The sequence below is a fragment of the Erinaceus europaeus genome, chromosome X (genome assembly GCF_950295315.1).
Source record: "Erinaceus europaeus chromosome X, mEriEur2.1, whole genome shotgun sequence".
NCBI lineage: Eukaryota > Metazoa > Chordata > Mammalia > Eulipotyphla > Erinaceidae > Erinaceus > Erinaceus europaeus.
Genome location: NC_080185.1, coordinates 69,540,173 through 69,560,496, shown reverse-complemented (window position 1 = coordinate 69,560,496; position 20,324 = coordinate 69,540,173). Strand labels below are relative to the sequence as shown.

The 20,324-nt window shown below is 37.9% G+C and overlaps 1 protein-coding gene across 2 annotated transcripts in view; it reads right to left on the bottom strand.

Annotated features, from left to right (window-relative positions):
* Positions 1-1,815: 1,815 nt before the first annotated feature.
* The window catches only part of POF1B (POF1B actin binding protein), a 123,363-nt gene continuing 104,854 nt past the window's right edge, over positions 1,816-20,324 (bottom strand). For both annotated transcript variants that reach the window (XM_060182891.1, XM_060182890.1), the window contains 2 exons: positions 5,262-5,376; positions 1,816-2,169 (listed from right to left, as the gene is read on the bottom strand). In XM_060182891.1, coding sequence (XP_060038874.1) covers positions 2,164-2,169; positions 5,262-5,376 — 121 coding nt within the window. In that variant the 3' untranslated portion in view covers positions 1,816-2,163. The remainder of the gene's footprint in view (positions 2,170-5,261; positions 5,377-20,324) is intronic.

Below are 20,324 nucleotides of genomic sequence, written 5' to 3'. Positions count from 1 at the left end.
TAGATGTCTATATGTATAGGGGTTTATTTCTGGGCTTTCAATTCTTTTCCACATGTCTTCACATCTATTTTTGTTCCAATACCAGACAGTTTTAATTAGAATGCCCTTATAATATAGTGTGAGATCTGGAAGTGTGATGCCTCCATTTTTGTTTCTCTTTCTCAATCAAGATTCTTTTGGAAGTTCTAGGTATTTTTTGGTTCCATGTAAATGACTGTAGTTTTTGTCCTGTTCTCTTAAAGATACTTGGTGGGACTTTAATGGGTCAGAAGCAGTGTGAAATCTTTGGAAGCCAAACCGGGATCCCTGCGAACAGGAAAAGGAGCCCAGGCTGGACTTCTGCCTGCCTGTCCTTAAGTCAGTTAGATGTACCCACAATCCCTTGTGAGTTTGCATAAGTTCATACTACACTCTGTAGGCTGACATCAGCCCCAGCCAATTTCATAATCTATGTGAAACTTATAAGCAGAAATCAAAGTAGTGATATTTCTATTAATCTTAATTACAAATTGCAAAAGAAATGCATACATATACATATATATTTATTAAGTATAATAAACCTGTTATGACCTATATTCACTCACTGCATAGATCAAGTAAAGTCAATGACTTCCAACACCTTCATTGTTTCCAACTTTGAAAACAGCTATTTTTATTTCATATTTTGGAAAATTCACACTTGTCTAATTTACAAACAGTTGTTATCTGTAAATGATAGACAGCATGACACACTTACACTTACATAGTTTTATAATTATATCCTTTCAGTTAAAAATATTAATACTTAACAGAAAAGCAACTGCTTTGTCATTCCTGCACCAAGGGAAAATTTATTATATAGCTTATGAAGAATAATAACATTTTTATCATGAAATATTGATAAAATTATGTTATCAATATTTGTTATATAGAGTTTAATATTTTAGTCTAGCACTGCTATAAATATTTTTGTCTTCAGATTCAGACATAGTTGAACATTCAGACGTTAACATTCAGAGTAATAAACATGGATTTCCAAAAATAGCATTAAAGTTTTTTCTCTATGTAAATTTTGATTTAATGTAGTGTTTCATGTATTTCTATTTTAATTCATTATCAGTATAATGAATAATTGCTAGAATAAATTATAAAATATTAGAGAATTCTGTATAGATGTTTGCAGAGATATTTCAGTGCAGAACTCCATCAACATTAATGTCAAATATAATTGTTGTGTTAACCTATACTTTGTTAGACATTTTTTTTTAATTCATGTGTTTTATTCAGAGGGGTTGGAATAATGAATTTTCACTCCTATATATAAAAATGCATTTATAGAGTACTTGCATTCACTTGTATGGTCATTAAAACCCAATTAATCAATTTCCAGGAACATTTGATACTCTGCTATAAAGCTTATTTATTCTAACTAGGCTATAGGTATCTAGGGTTTATTATTGCTGGTTCTGTTGCTAAAGTCTTTATGCCTTGTTTTATGTCTTGTATACCACTACATAACAGTTTTATGTCTTATGTTTTATGTCTTAAGTTTTATGTCTTGTATACCACTACATAACAGTTTACCTTCCTTCTACTCACTGCAATAATATAGTTGCACATTTTAAGGAATGGTTTGATTCCTTTTGAAAGAATATCTTTTAAAGAACTGAGTTGACAAGTCATTGACAGATACTTAAAGCCACAATAGTATAATGTAAAATTTAGTGAATTAAGTTATGAAAGAAGATAATGTCTCACTCTACTAAATAAATTAACCATCACCTTTGATTTAGTTATGTCTCTAAGAGGTATGAATAAATAGTATGTGATAAAGCATTTCAGTCACAAGTTTTAATGTGAGAAAAGCAAACATATGTTGTGTATACCAGGCATTAGTTAAACTTTTTAATGGAATAATCTTTTGCCCCAATACCTTATAAATATTTAGGATGTCCTATTGAGAAATTGAATTATAATCAATTTATATATTGCAATATAAAATACAGAAATGTGAACAAAATGATTCATCTCATAAATGACTGAAAAAAATGTGTCATCTGAAGAGCTAATTCATCCCATTAGGTTCACTGGGTCATAATATGGTTCAAAATTTTGACTGGCTTTTATGATTTTAAAGTTCTAGTGCAGACATTCACGAAGTGCTTCTTCAGGTTGATGTTTCATTCATGACTAGAAAAGAAACAAAAAAAAGTTTTTCATACTTAAAGGTGTTATTATATGCATAATTATTAAATTATAATGCATTGTTTATATATAAAAGGAAATAATGTACTGCAACTTTTATAATGCTATTTTAAAGATATTTGTTTATTTTAGTTGATATGACATAGAGAAGAATGAGAGGGTACATGAGAGAGGAGAGACACCTGCAACACTTTTTTACTGCTTGTGAAGTTTCTCTCATGCAAATGAGGACAGGGACTTGAACTTGGACATTTGAACATGATAATGTGTGCATTCAACTGGGTGTGCCACTGCTAGGTCCTAGTCTAGTGCTACCTTCTATATTTATTCAGTAAAACAAAAATATTCTGGATTTTTTATTTCATTATTTAAGAGTTAGCCTTGGCTTCCTTGTAGCATATCACATATTGACAGGCATTCATTACATGAAACACTCGCTTGGGTAATATATTACTACTTTTTCCTAATTTTCAAATGATTTCCCTGACTGGTCCTTCTATTTCTTTTCCTTTACTGAAGTGCTGAGTCATGGCTTTCTCTGTGGCATCAAGCAGTCCTGCTCTATTTCAGGTTTTTTATCCAGTATGACTAGTGTGCTTTTAAAAAGGAGAAATTTGGAGACATGTACTCAACAAGGGAGTAAGCCATGTGAAGTCAAAGACAGATCAACGTAATATTTCTATAAACCAAATGTTAAGAGGCAAGTAACCAGGAGCTAAGAGAGAAACCTTGAATATAACTTTATCTTTTTCCTAGGTATCACAGACCTGCTGATATATTTATCTTGAACTCGTATCCTCCAGGAATTTGAGATAATAATTTGTGTTGCTTAAACTACTCATTTTGTAGTACTTTGTTACAGCAGGTCTAGAAAATGAATATAGTATCATAAGTCAAGTCCAATTACTCACCAGGTCAGTCAGTTTTATCTACTTCATTATTCTTACTTCTGTGTTTTCTCCATTATCACCATTTATAGTGCCATTTTTTTATTAGCTAAGGTTTCTCATTGCTCACATCAACATATGTTAGCAACTTCTCATAGTGAGCAATGTTGAATGTGTGTTCTTCCATGAATTTTGCATATTTTACTATTGTATTTTTAAGTATTTTCCTTTTCTAAATATATTTCTATTACTTTGCTGCTGCTACTTATAAGTTAAAATTAAGTTTGAGCTTTATTTATGTTTATTATCACACAATCTGTTCTGCTCATGCTATGTTGAGCTAAGTAAAAGCAGAAACAGTCATTTATAACTATTCCTTGGCACCTGGAATCTAACAGGCACTCAATAAATAGTTATTGCATTAATTCACAAATGTCATATTCTCTTTATAAAGAAAGCAAAGGAGCAAAAATTCGTTTGAATTAATAAACTTGTATGTGTGTACTAAAAACTAATAGGTAAGGAATTATTAATATTTAGGTAAGTCATTATTGTCTTCTTGGAAAAAAATACTGGTTGGTTATGTATGTTGTTCACAGAAGTTGATCTATAAATTCTGCAGTTCTATAAATTCTCCTGTATGCTTTGAAACTTCCAATAAGAACAGTGAATACTTAACTATGTATTTTAATGTGTGTGTGTGTGTGTGTGTGAAAAGTGAGAGAGAAAGAGAGAGACTGACCTGAACACTGACACCCAGCTCTGACACACTTGGTGCTGTGAATAAAACGTAGGGCTCCACAGTACAAGTTCTGTGCTCTACTAGTAACTTACCACTTGCTCCAATTAAGAAGTCTATTAGATATATTCCAAAGGGCCCATGACTATATTAGTTGAGCCCCGCTTCCCCAGAGCCCAGTCCCATTAGGGAAAGAGGGAGAGAGGCTGGGAGTGTAGATCGCCCATGTTTAGCGGGGAAGCAATTACAGAAGCCAGACCTTCCACCTTCTGCACCCAATAATGACCCTGGGTCCATACTCCCAGAGGGATAAAGGATAGGAAAGCTATCAGGGGAGGGGATGGGATATGGAGTTCTGGTGGTGGGAACTGTGTGGAGTTGTACCGCTCTTATCTTATGGTTTTTGACAGTGTTTCCTTTTTATAAATAAAAATTAAAAATAATAATAAAGACTAATACCCCAAAATATTATCCCCAAAGGTTTATTTAAATAATATTTGTTGAAATATTAAATTTAAAAACCAGGTAAAAACAACAAAAAAAGAATTCTATTAGATTTACTAGTTTAGTGTTCATTATAGTACAGAAGTAAATTAATTTATCTTCTATTTAGATTTGTATGAAAAATTTAAACCTTTCAACTTCACGATAGATATCTTGTAGGAAAATCAAAAACAGTCATTTGCTGTTTAAAATGGAGTGTTGTAGGAGAAGTAAAACACTGCCTTACCACAGAATACCTAATTAGCACTTTCTACTTCTGTAACTAGAGTTATTCTTGATATAATTTTACCTGCATAAGGAAAAGGATTAAATAATACTTATTCTAGTAGGATAAAACTTACTGGCCATTTTGTTGTGTTAGCAAGGTTTCTTGACCTCAGTACTATTAATATTCTGGACTGGATAATTCTTTGTTGTGGGAAAGCTACTTGCACTTTTTAGAATGTTTAGCAGCATTGCTGGACTCTACCAATCAAATGATAACAGTACCTACCTCCAGGTTGTGAAAGTCCACAATACATCCAGACTGCTCAATTTCCCTAGATAGCAAAATTGCGTCTGGTTGAAAACTACTATTCTAGGGAAAATGTTACCTCTATTTGATGATCACTACTTTAAAGATTACAGGTCTCCCTCCTCTAATGAAATTAATATCTAATTATTATAGTGAGTATGATTAGCCATACTGCCATATATATATATAGATAGATAGACAGATATGATTCATTAAATTTTATTTAATTCTTACTATAATTAATAGGAAAACATAAAATATTCTTAAAAGGAAAAAACAGTTATAATTGAGGAGGCTAATGTAACACAGACTTGTATGCTTGAACTCTATATTTAATCCCAAACACTACATATGTCACAGTGGTCTCTAGGCTCTATAGACTCTTTCTTTCAACAAATAAATAAACTAAAATTTAAATAATAAGTGAACTTACACAAATCCAATCATCTTCTTTTTTCTCAATCACAATACTTTGGGTGTCATTACCCGGTGGTATATATTCATAGTCATCATACAGGAGACCTAGAATTGGATACTGTGTCCTATACCTATAAAAAAGTAATTTACACACTGCATAAGAACATAACTTTAATTCATTTATAGTCACTCCTATTTTGACTCACTTTATTCAATGAATTTGGCAAAAAATGCTCTCAATGGAAAAAGTCATACTACTAATATTTTCAATGAAGTAAGAAAGAGGTACTTCTAAGTATAGCAATGAGAAAACACTAACAGCACAAAATAGTGATCTCAAAGAAAGAAAATAAATGACACAAGTTATACAAGTAACTTTCTCAATTTCTGGGGTTCTTCTTGTCACAGAATAAGAAAAGCACAATAGTAGGGTCATGGGCCCCTTGGAATATACCTAAAGTAGACCTACTAGCTTTTTTCAAAACATAGACCCTAATTCTTCATCTACAATATTCCAGTCTTTAAGTTTGTCATTAGTCAACAATTTGTTCTGCTTTATATCTTAACTCTTTTCCAGCCACCAGGTTCCAGATGATACTATGATTCCAGTCAGGCTTCCCAGGGCAGATGACCCCACCAATGTGTCCTGGAGCCCTACTTCCCCAGAGCTCTACCCCACTCGGGAAAGGGAGAGATAGGCTGGGAGTATGGATCAGCTTGTCAAAGCCCATGTTCAGTGGGGAAGCAATTACAGTAGCCATACCTTCCACTTTCTACACCCCATATTCCCAGAGGATTAAAGAATAGGAAAGCTATCAGGGGAGGGAATGGGATATGTAGTTCTAGTGGTGGGAATTGTGTGTAATTGTACTCATCTTATCCTATGGTCTTTTCAGTGTTTCCATTTTATAAATAAAAATAAAAAAGAAAGATGATTCTGAGAGTTATTCTGACTCCTGAAGAAGAACAGAGAGGTGGAGGGGAGGTGTGGAGAACTTATTCAAAGAAATCACAGCAGAAAAATTTCCACACACGAGTAATATTCAAAACAAACATTCATAAAGTTGACTGAACACCTAAATTTGGTGAATCTGAAATTATATACACCAAGACACATCATAGTAAAACCATCCAAAAGCAAATACAAGGAAAGTATTAAAGACCGGTAGGGAAAGGAAAAAAATGGCACTAAGTGATAGCACCACCAGGCTGTCATCAGATTTCTTATCACAAACCCTAGAGGCAAGAAGGGAGTGGTTTGACATATTTGAAATATTAAAACAAAAAGTTTTTAAGTCAAGAATAGTCTATTCTATATTAGCTTTTTATATTTATTTATTTTCCCTTTTGTTGCCCTTTTTACTGTTGTTGTATTCATTATTGTTGTTATTGATGTCATCATTGTTGAATAGGACAGAGAAAAATGGAGACAGGAGGGGAAGACAAAGAGAGGGAGAGAAAGACAGACACCTGCAGACCTGCTTTACCGCCTGTGAAGTGACTCCTCTGCAGGTGGGGAGCTGGGGGCTCAAACTGGGATCCTTGAGCCGGTCCTTGTATTTCGTGCGATGTGCGCTTAACACACTGTGCTACCGCCTGACTCCCTCTATGTTATCTTTTAGGTATGAGGGAGAAGTAAAGATATGTTAAAACCCTATGAGATGGAAAGTATTCTCCACTTTCAACCAGCCTTGTAAGAATAGGGAAGCTATCAAGGTAGGTGATTGAATACAAAGTTCTGGGGGTGTGAATTAGGTAGATATAAACCACTCCTATCTGATAGTCTTGTCAATATTTCCATTTTATAAATAAAAAACAGCAACTAAAAAGAATTATTGAGAGGACCTCCAGAAATTCCAATTTAGAATGAGTTGATCAGTGATAGAATCGAACCAGAGCAAATAACAGGGAAAATAACAGATATGGGATAGAGGATGGTAAAATGGATATCAAATGTTAGTCAGCCAAGGCCAAATTAGACTGTTGTAGATATTGTAAATTGAACACAAAACTCATAATAAAGATGAACAAAACATTAACAGAGAGATGAAGAGGAAACATATACACCCAAAAGGCACAGAAAGTCCAAAAGTGAAGGATGTGAAGCACACAGACTCCAGGAGAGGAGACAAGGAATATTTAAAGGTACAGATTCCTCCCACTAAGGCTTGGTCTTTACACAAAGAACAAAGGGCTACAGAAAACATAGGCAACCACTTTGACCCATGCAAATTCAAACCAAGCTTTACTCAGGGTTTTTAATTTGATACCAGAAGTCCCCCCCAAGCCTGCTGATTTGCTGATTTGCATTCCTGAAAAAGTCTGGATCCCCAGCTCTCCAGATAGTAGTAGCCTTGGTGCCTCTCCAACCTTGAGAGTATTGCCCAGAAGAAAACACCAGTGGGAAGGAATGAATAATAGATAGGACTCTGGTAGAGAATAGAAGCCAAACCTTAGGAAAGCAAAAAGAACCAAACACCAAAATGATGAAATAGGGAGGGGTAGCTAGAATAATAGTTATGCGGAGACTCTCATGCCTGAGGCTCCAATGTTCTAGGTTCAGTCCCCTGCACTATCATAAGCCAGAGCTGAGTAGTGCTCTGGTAAAATAATAATAATAATAACAATAATAATAATAAAATATAGAGAGAAAATATTAAAAATAGATAATAACTGCACTAGCCAAAGTTAGTATCATAATATCCCAAGCAAAGCAACACAATAGCAGAGTTGAGAGTCACAGTAGCTCGTCAAAGTCATACAATAAATGAGGTAAAAACAATATTAACTGAACTAAAAGCTAAATTAGCTTAATAAAGGGATAGAATAACTGATACATCAGCTGCAGCCCCTATTCAGGGAGTCCTGAGATTCCCAAACAGACATGATTGGCCTAGACCTTGAATAAATCCCTCTCTCCATTGTTACTGGTCATCTCTATCAGGAACAACAAAACAGACCCCTTTGTGGGCCCCCATAGGACCATGCCATCAACTTGGATCAACAATGACAGATAATGTTCCATCCTCTGAAGGGAGGCTGAACAACATACTCTATGTTACACCTGAGGAATATGGGTCTTGATACTGGGGCAGCTTGGAATGTTCTTACTTATGACCACAGAATGTGAGCTTGGATCTACAGTGATGCAGAGGTCACACAGGCTGCTAAGCTGAATATTGGCCCTAGATCACATCAAATCAATGGGGTCAACAATATTTATACACCTTTGCCAAAATTGGGAGCTACTCTCTTCCCTGCTCCAGCTTTCTGGTCCTTTTTTCAGCCATGACATCATCTCCCCAGACATAACTTGGGCCCACCTGCATATCAGATTTCAGGCTCAGGGGAAAAACAAACAAGCATAGCCACAGACCATTTGAAATATAACTAAAATAAGTCTACTAGCTGTCTACAAAACAGAGACACCCCCCTCCCCAAACTCTTCATCTGCATTACTGCAGCCTTTAGGTTTGTTATTAGTCAACAACTTGTTTGGCTGTATATGATAACTCTTTTTTAAGCCACCAGGTTTCAGATGCCAGCATGATGCCAACCAGACTTCCCAGGACAAACAACTCCACCAATGTGTCCTGGAGCTCCAATAACCCAGAACCCTGCCCCACTAGGGAAAGAGAGAGGCAGGCTGGGAATATGGATCAACCTGTCAATGCCCATGTTCAGTGGGGAAGTAATTACAGAAGCCAGACCTTATAACTTCTGCATCCCACAATGACCTTTGGTCCATACTCCCAGAGGGTTAAAGAACAGGAAAGCTATCAAGGGGGGGGGATGGGACATGGAGTTCTGGTGTTGGGAATTGTGTGGATTTGTACCCCTCTTATCCTATGGTTTTGTCAGTGTTTCCTTTTTATAAATAAAAAAAATAAAAAGAATAACTGATACAACAAATAGACTTGAAAGATTTGCAAACAGAACCATGCAGGCAGAAGACAGAACCAGCAAAAGTGAAGATGAAATGGAAAAAACCAACAAGAGAGTGAAAAGTCTTAGAAAAAGGATTAAGAAGGGGCCAGTGGGTTGAGCACAGGTAGCACAAAGCACAAGGACCTGTGTGGGGATCCCAGTTGGAGTCCCCAGCTCCCCACCTGCAGGAGAGTAGCTTCATGGTCGGTGAATCAGGTCTGAAGGTGTCTATCTTTCTCTTCCCCTCTGTGTCTTCCCCTCCTCTCTTGGTTTCTCTCTGTCCTATCCAACAATGAACATCATCAACAACAACAATAATAACCACAGCAAGGCTACAACAACAAGGGCAACAAAAGGGTGAGAAATGGCCTCCAGGAGCAGTGGATGCATGGTGCAGGAACTGAGCCCCAGCAATAACTCTGGAGGCAAAAAAAAGGATTAAGAGACAGTGAAAACACCACACCATCAGTAACATGTGTGATGAAATAAAGAGGAAAAACATTTTAATCATCAATGTACCAGAAGGAGGAGAAGCAAACATGGGGGTAAGAACATATTTTTTTGTATTGATGTAATTTTTTTTTTAAATTTTTGTTTATAGAATGGAAACACTGACAAGAACATAGGATAAGAGGGGTACAACCAGAACTCCATATCTCATTTCCTCCCCTCATAACCCTCCTATTCTTTAACTCTCTGGGTGTATGGACCGAGGGTCATTATGGGTTGCAGAAGATGGAAGGTCTGACTTCTATAATTGCTTTCCAGCTGAGCATGGACATTGACAGGTTGATCCATACTCCCAGCCTATCTCTCTCTTTCCCTAGTGGGTCAGAGTTCTTGGGAAGTGGGGCTCCAGGAGACATTGGTGAGATCATCTGCCCTGAGAATTCTGACTGGCATCATGGTATCATCTGGAACCTGGTGGATGAAAAAAGAGTTAACATATAAAACAGAACAAATTGTTGAATAATAATGAACCTAAAGGCTGAAATATTTCAGATGATAATTTGGGGTCTCTGTTTTGGAAATAGCTAGTGGGTCTATTTTGGGTATATTCCAAAGGACCCATGATTTACTTTTTGCCTGAGCCTGACATCTGATATGCAGGTGCACCCAAGTTATTGTCTGGAGAGATGATGTCATGGCTGGAAAACGAATAGAAAGCTGGATCAAGGAAGAGACTAGCTCCAAAATATGGGAAAGGTATATAAATATTGTCAACTGTAAGTTCCACTAATTTGATCTGGGGCCCATATTCAGCATATAGTCTGTGTAACCTCTGTGTCCCTGTGGAGGAAATAATAAGATAGAACTTCCCTCAAATAAACAGAATGGTATAAAGATGCAATAAACTCAGAGGATACCAGACAGAATCTACACAGGAATACAAACACCAAGACATATTAAAATTAAAATGACAAAAACAAAGATAAAGTAAAACTACTGAAAGAAGTGAGAGGATGAGTAACACATAGAGGTAAAACCATATGCTTATCAACAGATTTCTCAACAAAACCCTAAAAGCAATGAGGAACTGCTAAGACATCTACAGAGTGCTAAATAAGAAAGGCTTCCAACCCAGAACACTATATCCTGCCAGACTTTCATTAAAACTGGATGAAGAAATTAAAATATTGTCAGAAAAGAACAACTGAAAGAATCACTAAAAACTTAAACAGCTCTGCAAGAAATTCTAAGGAGACTCATACAAAAAGAAACACAGAGAGAGAAAGAATGAGAAAGAGTGAGGAAAACAGAGAGAAGGAGAAGAAGGAGGAGGAGAAGAAGGAGAAGAAGGAGGAGGAGGAGGAGGAGGAAGTGAAGAGGAAGAAAAAGAAGAAGAAATGGAAGAAGGAGGATGACAACAAGAAGAGCCAAGAACATCATAAAAAATAGCAGTGAAATATCTCAAAACCAGGGGGTTCCTGGAAGATGGCGGACTGAGAAGCTGCTAGTGGCTGAGCTCTGACCACATCTCCTGGAAATGGTAGGATTTTCTGACTTTAGTAGGCCAGCCAATAAGGGGTCCTAGCGGTGACACCAAGGAGGTGACTATAACTTAATTTGGGTTAAGAATTAGAGTAGGAAAAAAGGGGGGAATTTTTTTTTCTTCCTTTTAATTTCTAAGCATACCTCCTTCCACGCCCCCCCCCATAACCAGTTCCTGGGGACCAGCTCCAAGAAGGATCCCCAGCTAGGAGCTCCTTTTCTTTACTAAATTCCTGTCCCACCAGGGAGTATCATTAATTCTAAGTCTATACCCTTCTGAAACCTCTGGACTTTTTTCTTTCTAAGTAGCCAACCCCCCCACCTCACCCTGCATAGCTAATTAAATAATTTAAAAAAAAAAACTTTTCCTTTCACTGCCCTTTTATGACTGTTCTTTTTCTTATCTTTTTCTTTCTTCGCTCTTTCTTTTTTTTTTCTTTTTCTCATTCTTTTCATCCTTTCTTCTATAATCCTACAGCTTCCAAAGTCACAGCCACCAGCCCCCACACCACCAGACAGTGTGCTTTTTGGAATTCACTGATACACATTTGGGAATTTCCTTTCACTGCTCTTTAATTACATCTCTTTTTCTTATCTTTTCCCTTTTCTCTCTCTTGCCCCCCCTTTTTTATCTTGTCATACACTTCTTCCTTCTTCTTTGCCTTTCTGAATTTGTGAATTATTTGGGGGAAGAAATCTGACTCAGAGTGGACTCTCTATGTGTGTATCTCTGCTCTAGTTCCCTTTCCCCTATTGTTACCCCTAGAATATACAGTGGATAGTAGATTTGCATAACTGTCTATTCTTGCTATCCATTCTTTCTTTTCTCTTTCTTCTTCACTGGGATTTGGTTACTATTTATTCATGGACTGGAGAAATTGCTTGGCTAACTGGTAACGATTAAACCGCTCCAATACTTGCTTCAGTTGCTACTTAATTCCTGAGGTTGGTGAGTACAAGTGTCATAAAGGTATTTAGCACAGGGTTACTTGTACTCAAGGCACAACAACTGAGGAACAACAGAGCATAAAAAAAGAAACACATAAATAAAAAAAAAAAGGGTAGATAAAAAACAAATAAAACTGCTACTCCAATGAATGAAGAGAAAAGCCCAGAAGAAACTACAAATCAACCAGAAGTAACCATAGATAAGAAAAGTATGCAAGCAATAATAAACTTACTAATCACAGAAATGAAAACAACATTGGAGGAAAGGAATGGCAGTATTAGGGAAACAAAAGTTGAGATCCCCAAAGAAAATACTGATGATCTTGAGGCAATTAGAGAACTTAAAGCTGAAATAGCTGTAATGAAGAAAGAAGCTGAGGCAAGGGAAAGCAGACTAACAGAAGCAGAAAACAAAATTAGTCAGACAGAGGATGAGTTAGACAAAACAAAGAAAGAGGTGAAATAGCTTAAAAAAATATTGAGAGACACTGAAAACAACAACAGAGACATATGGGATGATCTCAAAAGAAGTAACATTCGTATAATTGGCCTGCCAGAGGAAGAAAGAGAGGAAGGGGAAGCAAACATTCTAGAGGAAATAATAGAAGAAAACTCCCCAGACTTGAATAACAGAAAGGACATCAAGATTCAAGAGGCCCAGAGAGTCCCAAACAGAATCAACCCAGAGCTGAAGACAACAAGACACATCATAGTCACAATGAGTAGAAGTAAGGATAAATAAAGGATCCTAAAGGCTGCAAGAGAGAAACAAAAAGTCACATACAAGGGAAAACCCATAGATTATCTCAGACTTCTCCACTCAAACTCTAAAAGCCAGAAGGGAGTGGCAAGATATCTATGGAGCCCTGAATGAAAAAGGGTTTCAACCAAGAATAATATATCCTGCTAGGCTTTCATTCAAACTAGATGGAGGAATCAAAACCTTCTTAGATAAACAACAGTTAAAGGAGGCAACCATCACCAAGCCGGCCCTGAAAGAGGTTCTAAAAGACCTCTTATAAACAAGAACATCACTATAATACTTGCAATATATCAGAGCAAACAAAAATTTTTTTTTGAACAATGGCACTACAATACATTAAATCCATGATATCAATAAATGTCAATGGTTTAAACTCACCATTCAAAAGGCACAGGGTGGGGGGATGGATCAGAAAACATAACCCAACCATACGCTGCTTGCAATAAAACCAGCTGTCACAACAAGATAAACACAGAATTAAAGTGAAAGGATGTAAAACTATCATACAGGCTAACGGACCACAAAAAAGGACAGGAACAGCCACTCACATCTCAGACACGATAGATTTTAAATTAAATAAAAAGGGACCATCTAAATACATTAAGCACCTACTGACAGAATTTCAAAAATACATCAATAGTAATACAAAAATAGTGGAAGACTTCAATACGCCACTCTCAATATTAGACAGATCAACAAAGCAGAGAACCAATAAAGATACAAGGGAATTGAATGAAGAGATCGACAGACTAGACCTCTTGGACATTTTCAGATTCCTTCACCCCAAAAAACTGGAATACACCTTCTTTTCAAATCCACATAACACATACTCAAGGATAGACAACATGTTAGGCCACAAAGACAGCATCAATAAATTCAAGAGCATTGAAATCATCCCAAGTATCTTCTCAGACCACAGTGGAGTAAAACTAACATTTAACAACAAACAGAAAATTATTAAAAGTCACAGAATTTGGAAACTTAAGAACATACTCCTTAAGAACCACTGGTTCAGAGAGTCATTCAAGCAGGAAATTCAAATGTTCCTGGAAACAAATGAAAATGAAGACACAACCTATCAAAATATTTGGGACAACTAAAACAGTACTGAGAGGGAAAATTATAGCCATACAATCACATATTAAACACCAAGAAGTTCAAATGAACGACCTTACTGCACACCTCAAGAACTTAGAGGAAGAGGAAGAAATGAACGCTAAAGTAACCAGAAGGACAGAAATCACTAAAGTTAGAGCAGAAATAAACAACATCGAAAATAAAAGAACCATACAAAAGATCAATAAAGCCAAATGTTGGTTCTTTGAAATATAAAACAAAATTGACAAAACCCCTAGCCGGACTCACCAAACAAAAAAGAGAGAAGACTCAAATTAATAGAATTGTAAACGATGGAAGAGATATCACTACCGACACCACAGAAATCCAGAGAATCCTGCGAAACTTCTATGAAGAACTATACGCCACCAAGCTAGAGAATCTGGAAGAAATGGAACAATTCCTAGAAGCATATGCCCTTCCAAAACTGAACCAAGAAGAACTACAAAATCTAAGTGCACAAATCACAGACAAAGAAATTGAAACCGTTATTAAGAATCTCCCCAACAACAAAAATTCTGGACCAGATGGCTTCATAAACGAATTCTACAAAACTTTCAGGAAACAGTTAATACCCATATTTCTTAAGCTATTCCATAAGATTGAAGAAACAGGAATACTCCCTTCCACCTTCTATGAAGCCAACATCACCCTGATACCAAAAGCTGATAGGGACAGAACAAAAAAGGAAAACTACAGACCAATATCTCTGATGAACATAGATGCCAAAATATTAAACAAGATCTTGGCCAACCAGATACAGAAGCATATCAAAAAGATTGTTCATCATGACCAAGTGGGATTCATCCCAGAATGCAAGGTTGGTTCAACATCCGTAAGTCAATCAATGTCATTCACCACATCAATAAAAGCAAAGCCAAAAACCACATGATTATCTCAATAGATGCAGAGAAAGCCTTTGACAAAATCCAACATGATTCATGCTCAATACTCTACAAAAAATGGGAATAGATAGGAAATTCCTCAAGATAGTGGAGTCTATATATAGCAAACCTACAGCCAACATCATACTCAATGGACAGAAGCTGAAAGCATTCCCCCTCAGATTGGGAACTAGACAGGCTGTCCACTGTCACCATTACTCTTCACTATAGTATTGGAAGTTCTTGCCATAGCAATCAGGCAAGAGAAAGAAATCAAAGGAATACAGATTGGAAGGGAAGAAGTCAAGCTCTCACTATTTGCAGATGATATGATAGTAAATGGAAGGAAGCTCTCTTCAATAAATGGTGCTGAGAAAACTGTGTTGTAACATGCAGAACAATGAAATTGAACCACTTTATCTCACCAGAAACAAAAATCAACTCCAAATGGATCAAAGACCTAGGTGTCAGACCAGAAACAATCAAATACTTAGAGGAAAACATTGGTAAAACAGTTTCCCACCTACACCTCAAGGACATCTTTGATAAATCAAACCCAATTGCAAGGAAGACTAAAGCAGAAACAAACCAATGGGACTACATCAAATTGAAAAGCTTCTGCACATCCAAAGAAACTATTAAACAAACAGAAAGTCCCCTCACAGAATGGGAGAAGATCTTCCATATATCTTCATGCCATATATCAGACAAGAAACTAATCACCAAAATATATAAAGAGCTCAGTAAACTTAACACTAAAAAAGCAAATGACCGCAACCAAAAATGGGCAGAGGATATCAACAAAACACTCACCTCAGAGGAAATCCAAAAGGCTAACAAAGGAAAACTGCTCTATCTCACTGATTTTCAGAGAAATTCAAATGAAGACAACACTAAGATACCACCTCACTCCTGTAAGAATGGCAAGAAAAAGGACAGCAGCAACAAATGCTGGAGAGGATGTGGGGACAGATGGACCCTTTTACATTGCTGGTGGGAATGTAAATTGGCCCAGCCTCTGTGGAGAGCAGTCTGGAAAACTCTCAGAAGGCTAGACATGGACCTTCCATATGATCCAGTAATTCCTCTCCTGGGGTTATACCCCAAGGACGCCATAACACCCAACCAAAAAGAGGTGTGTACTCCTATGTTCTTAGCAGCACAATTCATAATAGCTAAAACCTGGAAGCAATCCAGGTGCCTGACAACAGATGAGTGGCTGAGAAAGCTGTGGTATATATACACAATGGAATACTATGCAGCTATCAAGAACAGTGAACCCACCTTCTCTGACCCATCTTGGACAGAGATAGAAGAAATTATGTTAAGTGAGCTAAGTCAGAAAGATAAAGATGAGTATGGGATGATCCCACTCATCAACAGAATTTGAGGAAGAAGATCTGAAAGGGAAACTAAAATCAGGACCTGACCAAATTGTAAGTAGGGCACCAAAGTAAAAACCCTGTGGTGAGGGGTAGACATTCAGTTTCCAGAGCCAGTGGGGGGTGGGAGTGGGTGGGAAGGATGGGTCACAGTCTTTTGGTGGTGGGAATGGTGTTTATGTACACTCCTAGTGAAATGTACTCCTATAAATCACTCTTTAATTAATATGAGAGGGGGGAAGTTAATTGTATGTCTCGAGTTTTTTAAAACACAGACTGAGTCTTTTTATATATAGGCTGTGTATTTGATATGCGGACTCTCTCAAAAGCGTAGACCAAGTAGATCAGAAGCAACCAATAGCACAGCTATATACAAGATACTGGGTACTGTACAGCAAACCCTAACAAAAGGACTTTACAAAGTTAACCCAATTACCAAATAATGTGATGATAACATTAACTATCCATTGTCTTTTTGAACCCTAAGACAGCAGGAACCTCACATCTCCACTACAGAGCCTCTACTTCCCCCAGTCCTGGAACTCTTGGATAGGGCCCACTTTCCCTTATGCCTCTCCCAATCCATGTCAAATAATATTGCATCTGCCGATCACAAGCTAACCAACACAAAGATTGCCACCTCAACATGCTTCACTTCAGCCTGTGTCCAGAGACTTCATGTGTGGAATGACAACCCTTCAGCTTCATTACTCGGGTGAGACCTTTCCTTTCATAGTATTCTCTAATTCCATCCCAGGTGGTTCACTTTATAACAAAGTCCCAAATCCTAGATATACACCAGTTTCTGTGAGAGAGAGCATATGTTCACACGTCCATAAACTACTGTAAAATATATACCTGAAAGCAGAAGTACACTAGAGTTTGCAGTGAGTACCCCCCCAACACTTCCTCTCCACTATTCCAATTTTTTGGGTCCATAACTGGTCAACAATTTGTGTGGCTTTGTATGTTAACTCTATTTTCAGTCACCAGGTTCCAGATGTCATCAAGATGCCGGCCATGCTTCCCTGGATTGAAGACCCCACCAATGTGTCCTGGAGCTCCGCTTCCCCAGAGACCCACCCTACTAGGGAAATAGAGAGGCTGATTGGGAGTATGGACCAACCAGTCATCGCCCATGTTCAGTGGGGAAGCAATTACAGAAGCCAGACCTTCCACCTTCTGCAACCCACAATGACTCTGGGTCCATGCTCCCAGAGGGATAGAGAATGGGAAAGCTATCAGGGGAGAGGGTGGGAAATGGAGATTGGGTGGTGGGAATTGTGTGGAGTTGTACCCCTCCTACCCTATGGTTTTGCTAATTTATCCTTTCTTAAATAAAAAAAAAATTAAAAAAAAGATAAATTGCTCCAGGTCGCTTATTGTCAGAGAAATGCATATAAAGACAACATTGAGATACCACTTCACCCCTGTGAGAATGTCATACATCAAAAGGGACAGCAGAAACATGCTGTAGAGGCAGTGGGGACAAGGGAATCCTTCTACACTGCTGGTGGGAATGTAAACTGGTCCAGCCTCTGTGGAGAGCAGTCTGGAGAACTCTCACAGGGCTAGACAAGAACCTTCCATATTTTCCAGTAATTCCTCTCCTGGGGATATACCCTAAGGACTCCATAATACCCAACCAAAAAGATATATGTACACCTATGTTCACAGCAGCACAATTCGGAATAGCTAAAACCAGGAAGCAACCCAAGTGCCCAACATCAGATGAGTGGCTGAGAAAGCTGTGGTATATATACACAATGGAATACTAAGGAGCTATTAAGAACAATGAACCCCCCCTTCTCTGACCCATCTTGGATGGAGCTAGAAGGAATTATGTTAAGTGAGCTAAGTCAGAAAGATAAAGAGGAGTATGGAATGATCCCACACAGAAACAGAAGTTGAGAAAGAAGAACAGAAGGGGAAATTTGAAGCAGGATTTGACTGAATTTGGAGTAGGGCACCAAAGTAAAAACCCTGGGTTGAAAGTGAAGGTGCTGTTCAGTTTCACGGGGGGGGGGGGGCGTGGGGGGTTGGGGGGAGGCCCTAGAGGGGGGAGATGGAACACAGTCTTTTGGTGGTAGTAATGGTGATTATGTACGCTCTTATCAACTTGTAGTAATATAAACTATTAAATTAGTATGAGAGGGGGAAATTGATTGTATGTTTCAAACTTTTTAAAGCACAGACTGAGTCTTTTTAGTACAGAGGCTGAGTCTTTAATATGTTGACTCTTTTAAAAGCTTAGACCAGGGAGAACAGAAACAGCCACTGGCACAGATATATATATATATAAATAATGTAAAAGGACATCAATTATGGTGATGTTGTGTATGATACAGCAAATCCTAAAAAACAGATATTTCAAAGTTAACCCAATTGCCACATATTGTGATTATAGCAATAACTATCTATTGTCTTCTTAAAACCTAAGATAGCAGGAACAACCGGCTTCCTCTACAGAGCCTATGTTTCCCCCAGTCCTGGAACTTCTAGGCTGGGGCTCACTTTCCTGCATACTTCTCTCAATTCATACCAAATGATATTGCAACTGCCTATCTCAGCCTAATCAATGCAAGGAGTACCACCTCAGCATGCTTCACGCCAGACTGTGTCCAGAGAAGTCAAGCATGGAATATCAACCCTTCACTCTCATTACTTGGGTGGGACCTTTCCTTTCATAGTATTCTCTAATTCTATTCCAGGAGGTTCAATTCCAAAAAAAAAAAAAAAAAAAAAAAGAAAGAAAAAAGAAAAATCCAAAACCTAGATATAGACCAGGTCCCATAAGATAGAGCATATGTTCACATGTAGCCATAAATTAGGGCAAAATATATACCTGAAAGCAAAAATACACAATAGTCTGTAGTGAGTCAGTATAAAGTTCATAATGAAATAGTGTCTACTTAGACCTAGATACCCTCCTCAACTACTTCCTATTTCAGTTCTCTCAATCGCTCCAAAAATAACGTTAGCAAAGCAAGGACTGAAAAAGCTGAATAAGAGCAAGGGACTGGCATACTTTAACGATGATTCTTTAGTCACAATCAGGCCACCCCATCAGCTGGGGTCCTATTCGGTGAGTCCTGAGATTCCCAAACAGACATGATGGGCATATACCTCGATTAAATCCCTCTCTCCATTGTTACCAGTCATTCATAGCAGGAGCAACATAATAGACCCCTTGTCGGCTCGCCCTCAACTTGGATCAACAATGGTAGAGAATGTTCCATCCTCGAAAGGGAGGATGGACAACATACTCTATGTTACACCTGAGGAAGATGGGTCCTGATATTGGGGCATCTTGGTATGTTCCTACTTATGACCACCGAATGTGAGCTCAGATCTACAGGGTTGCAGAGGTCACATAGGCTCCTAAGGTAATAAGCGCCCGAGACCAAATCAAATCGATGGGATTTACAGTCAACGATATTTATACCCCTTTCTCATATTAGGGAGCTACTCTCTTCCCTGATACAGCTTTCTGTTCCCTTTCCAGCCATAACATCGTCTCCCCAGACAATAACTTGGATCCACCCGTGTCTTATGCTTTACATTGGTTTGTTCTAGCCCTCCCCCGCCAAGAGAATTGGATCAGTCCTATTAATTTCGTGGGCCTGCTTGGCCCCGCCCCAAGGAACCCCGAGGGAGGGTTCCTGAGTAAGAGAGTTCCAGAGTTCTAGAGTGAGAGAGAGAGGGTTCCTGAGTCCGAGAGTGACAGAGTTCCTGAGTTCCGGAGTTCGAGAGTTTCAGAGTTACAGAGTAAGAGAGAGTGTTTGTGCCGCCGCAAAGAGACAGCAGAGTTCTGTTTGGTGATTAGTTTGTCTTAGTTTATGAATCGTTGTTCCTGAATAAAGAAATACAGCTTCCCTGCCCAGCCGTTGTCTCCGCATCTCTGTTACCCGCCCGTGAAGCTAGCCGGCCCGGCAAGAGCCTCCGAATATTAACAACACACCTGTGTATCAGATTTCAGGCTAAGGGGAAAAAAGAAAAAAAAAACTAGTATAGCTACAGGTCCTTTGGAATATCACTAAAATATGCCTACTAGCTATCTACAAAGT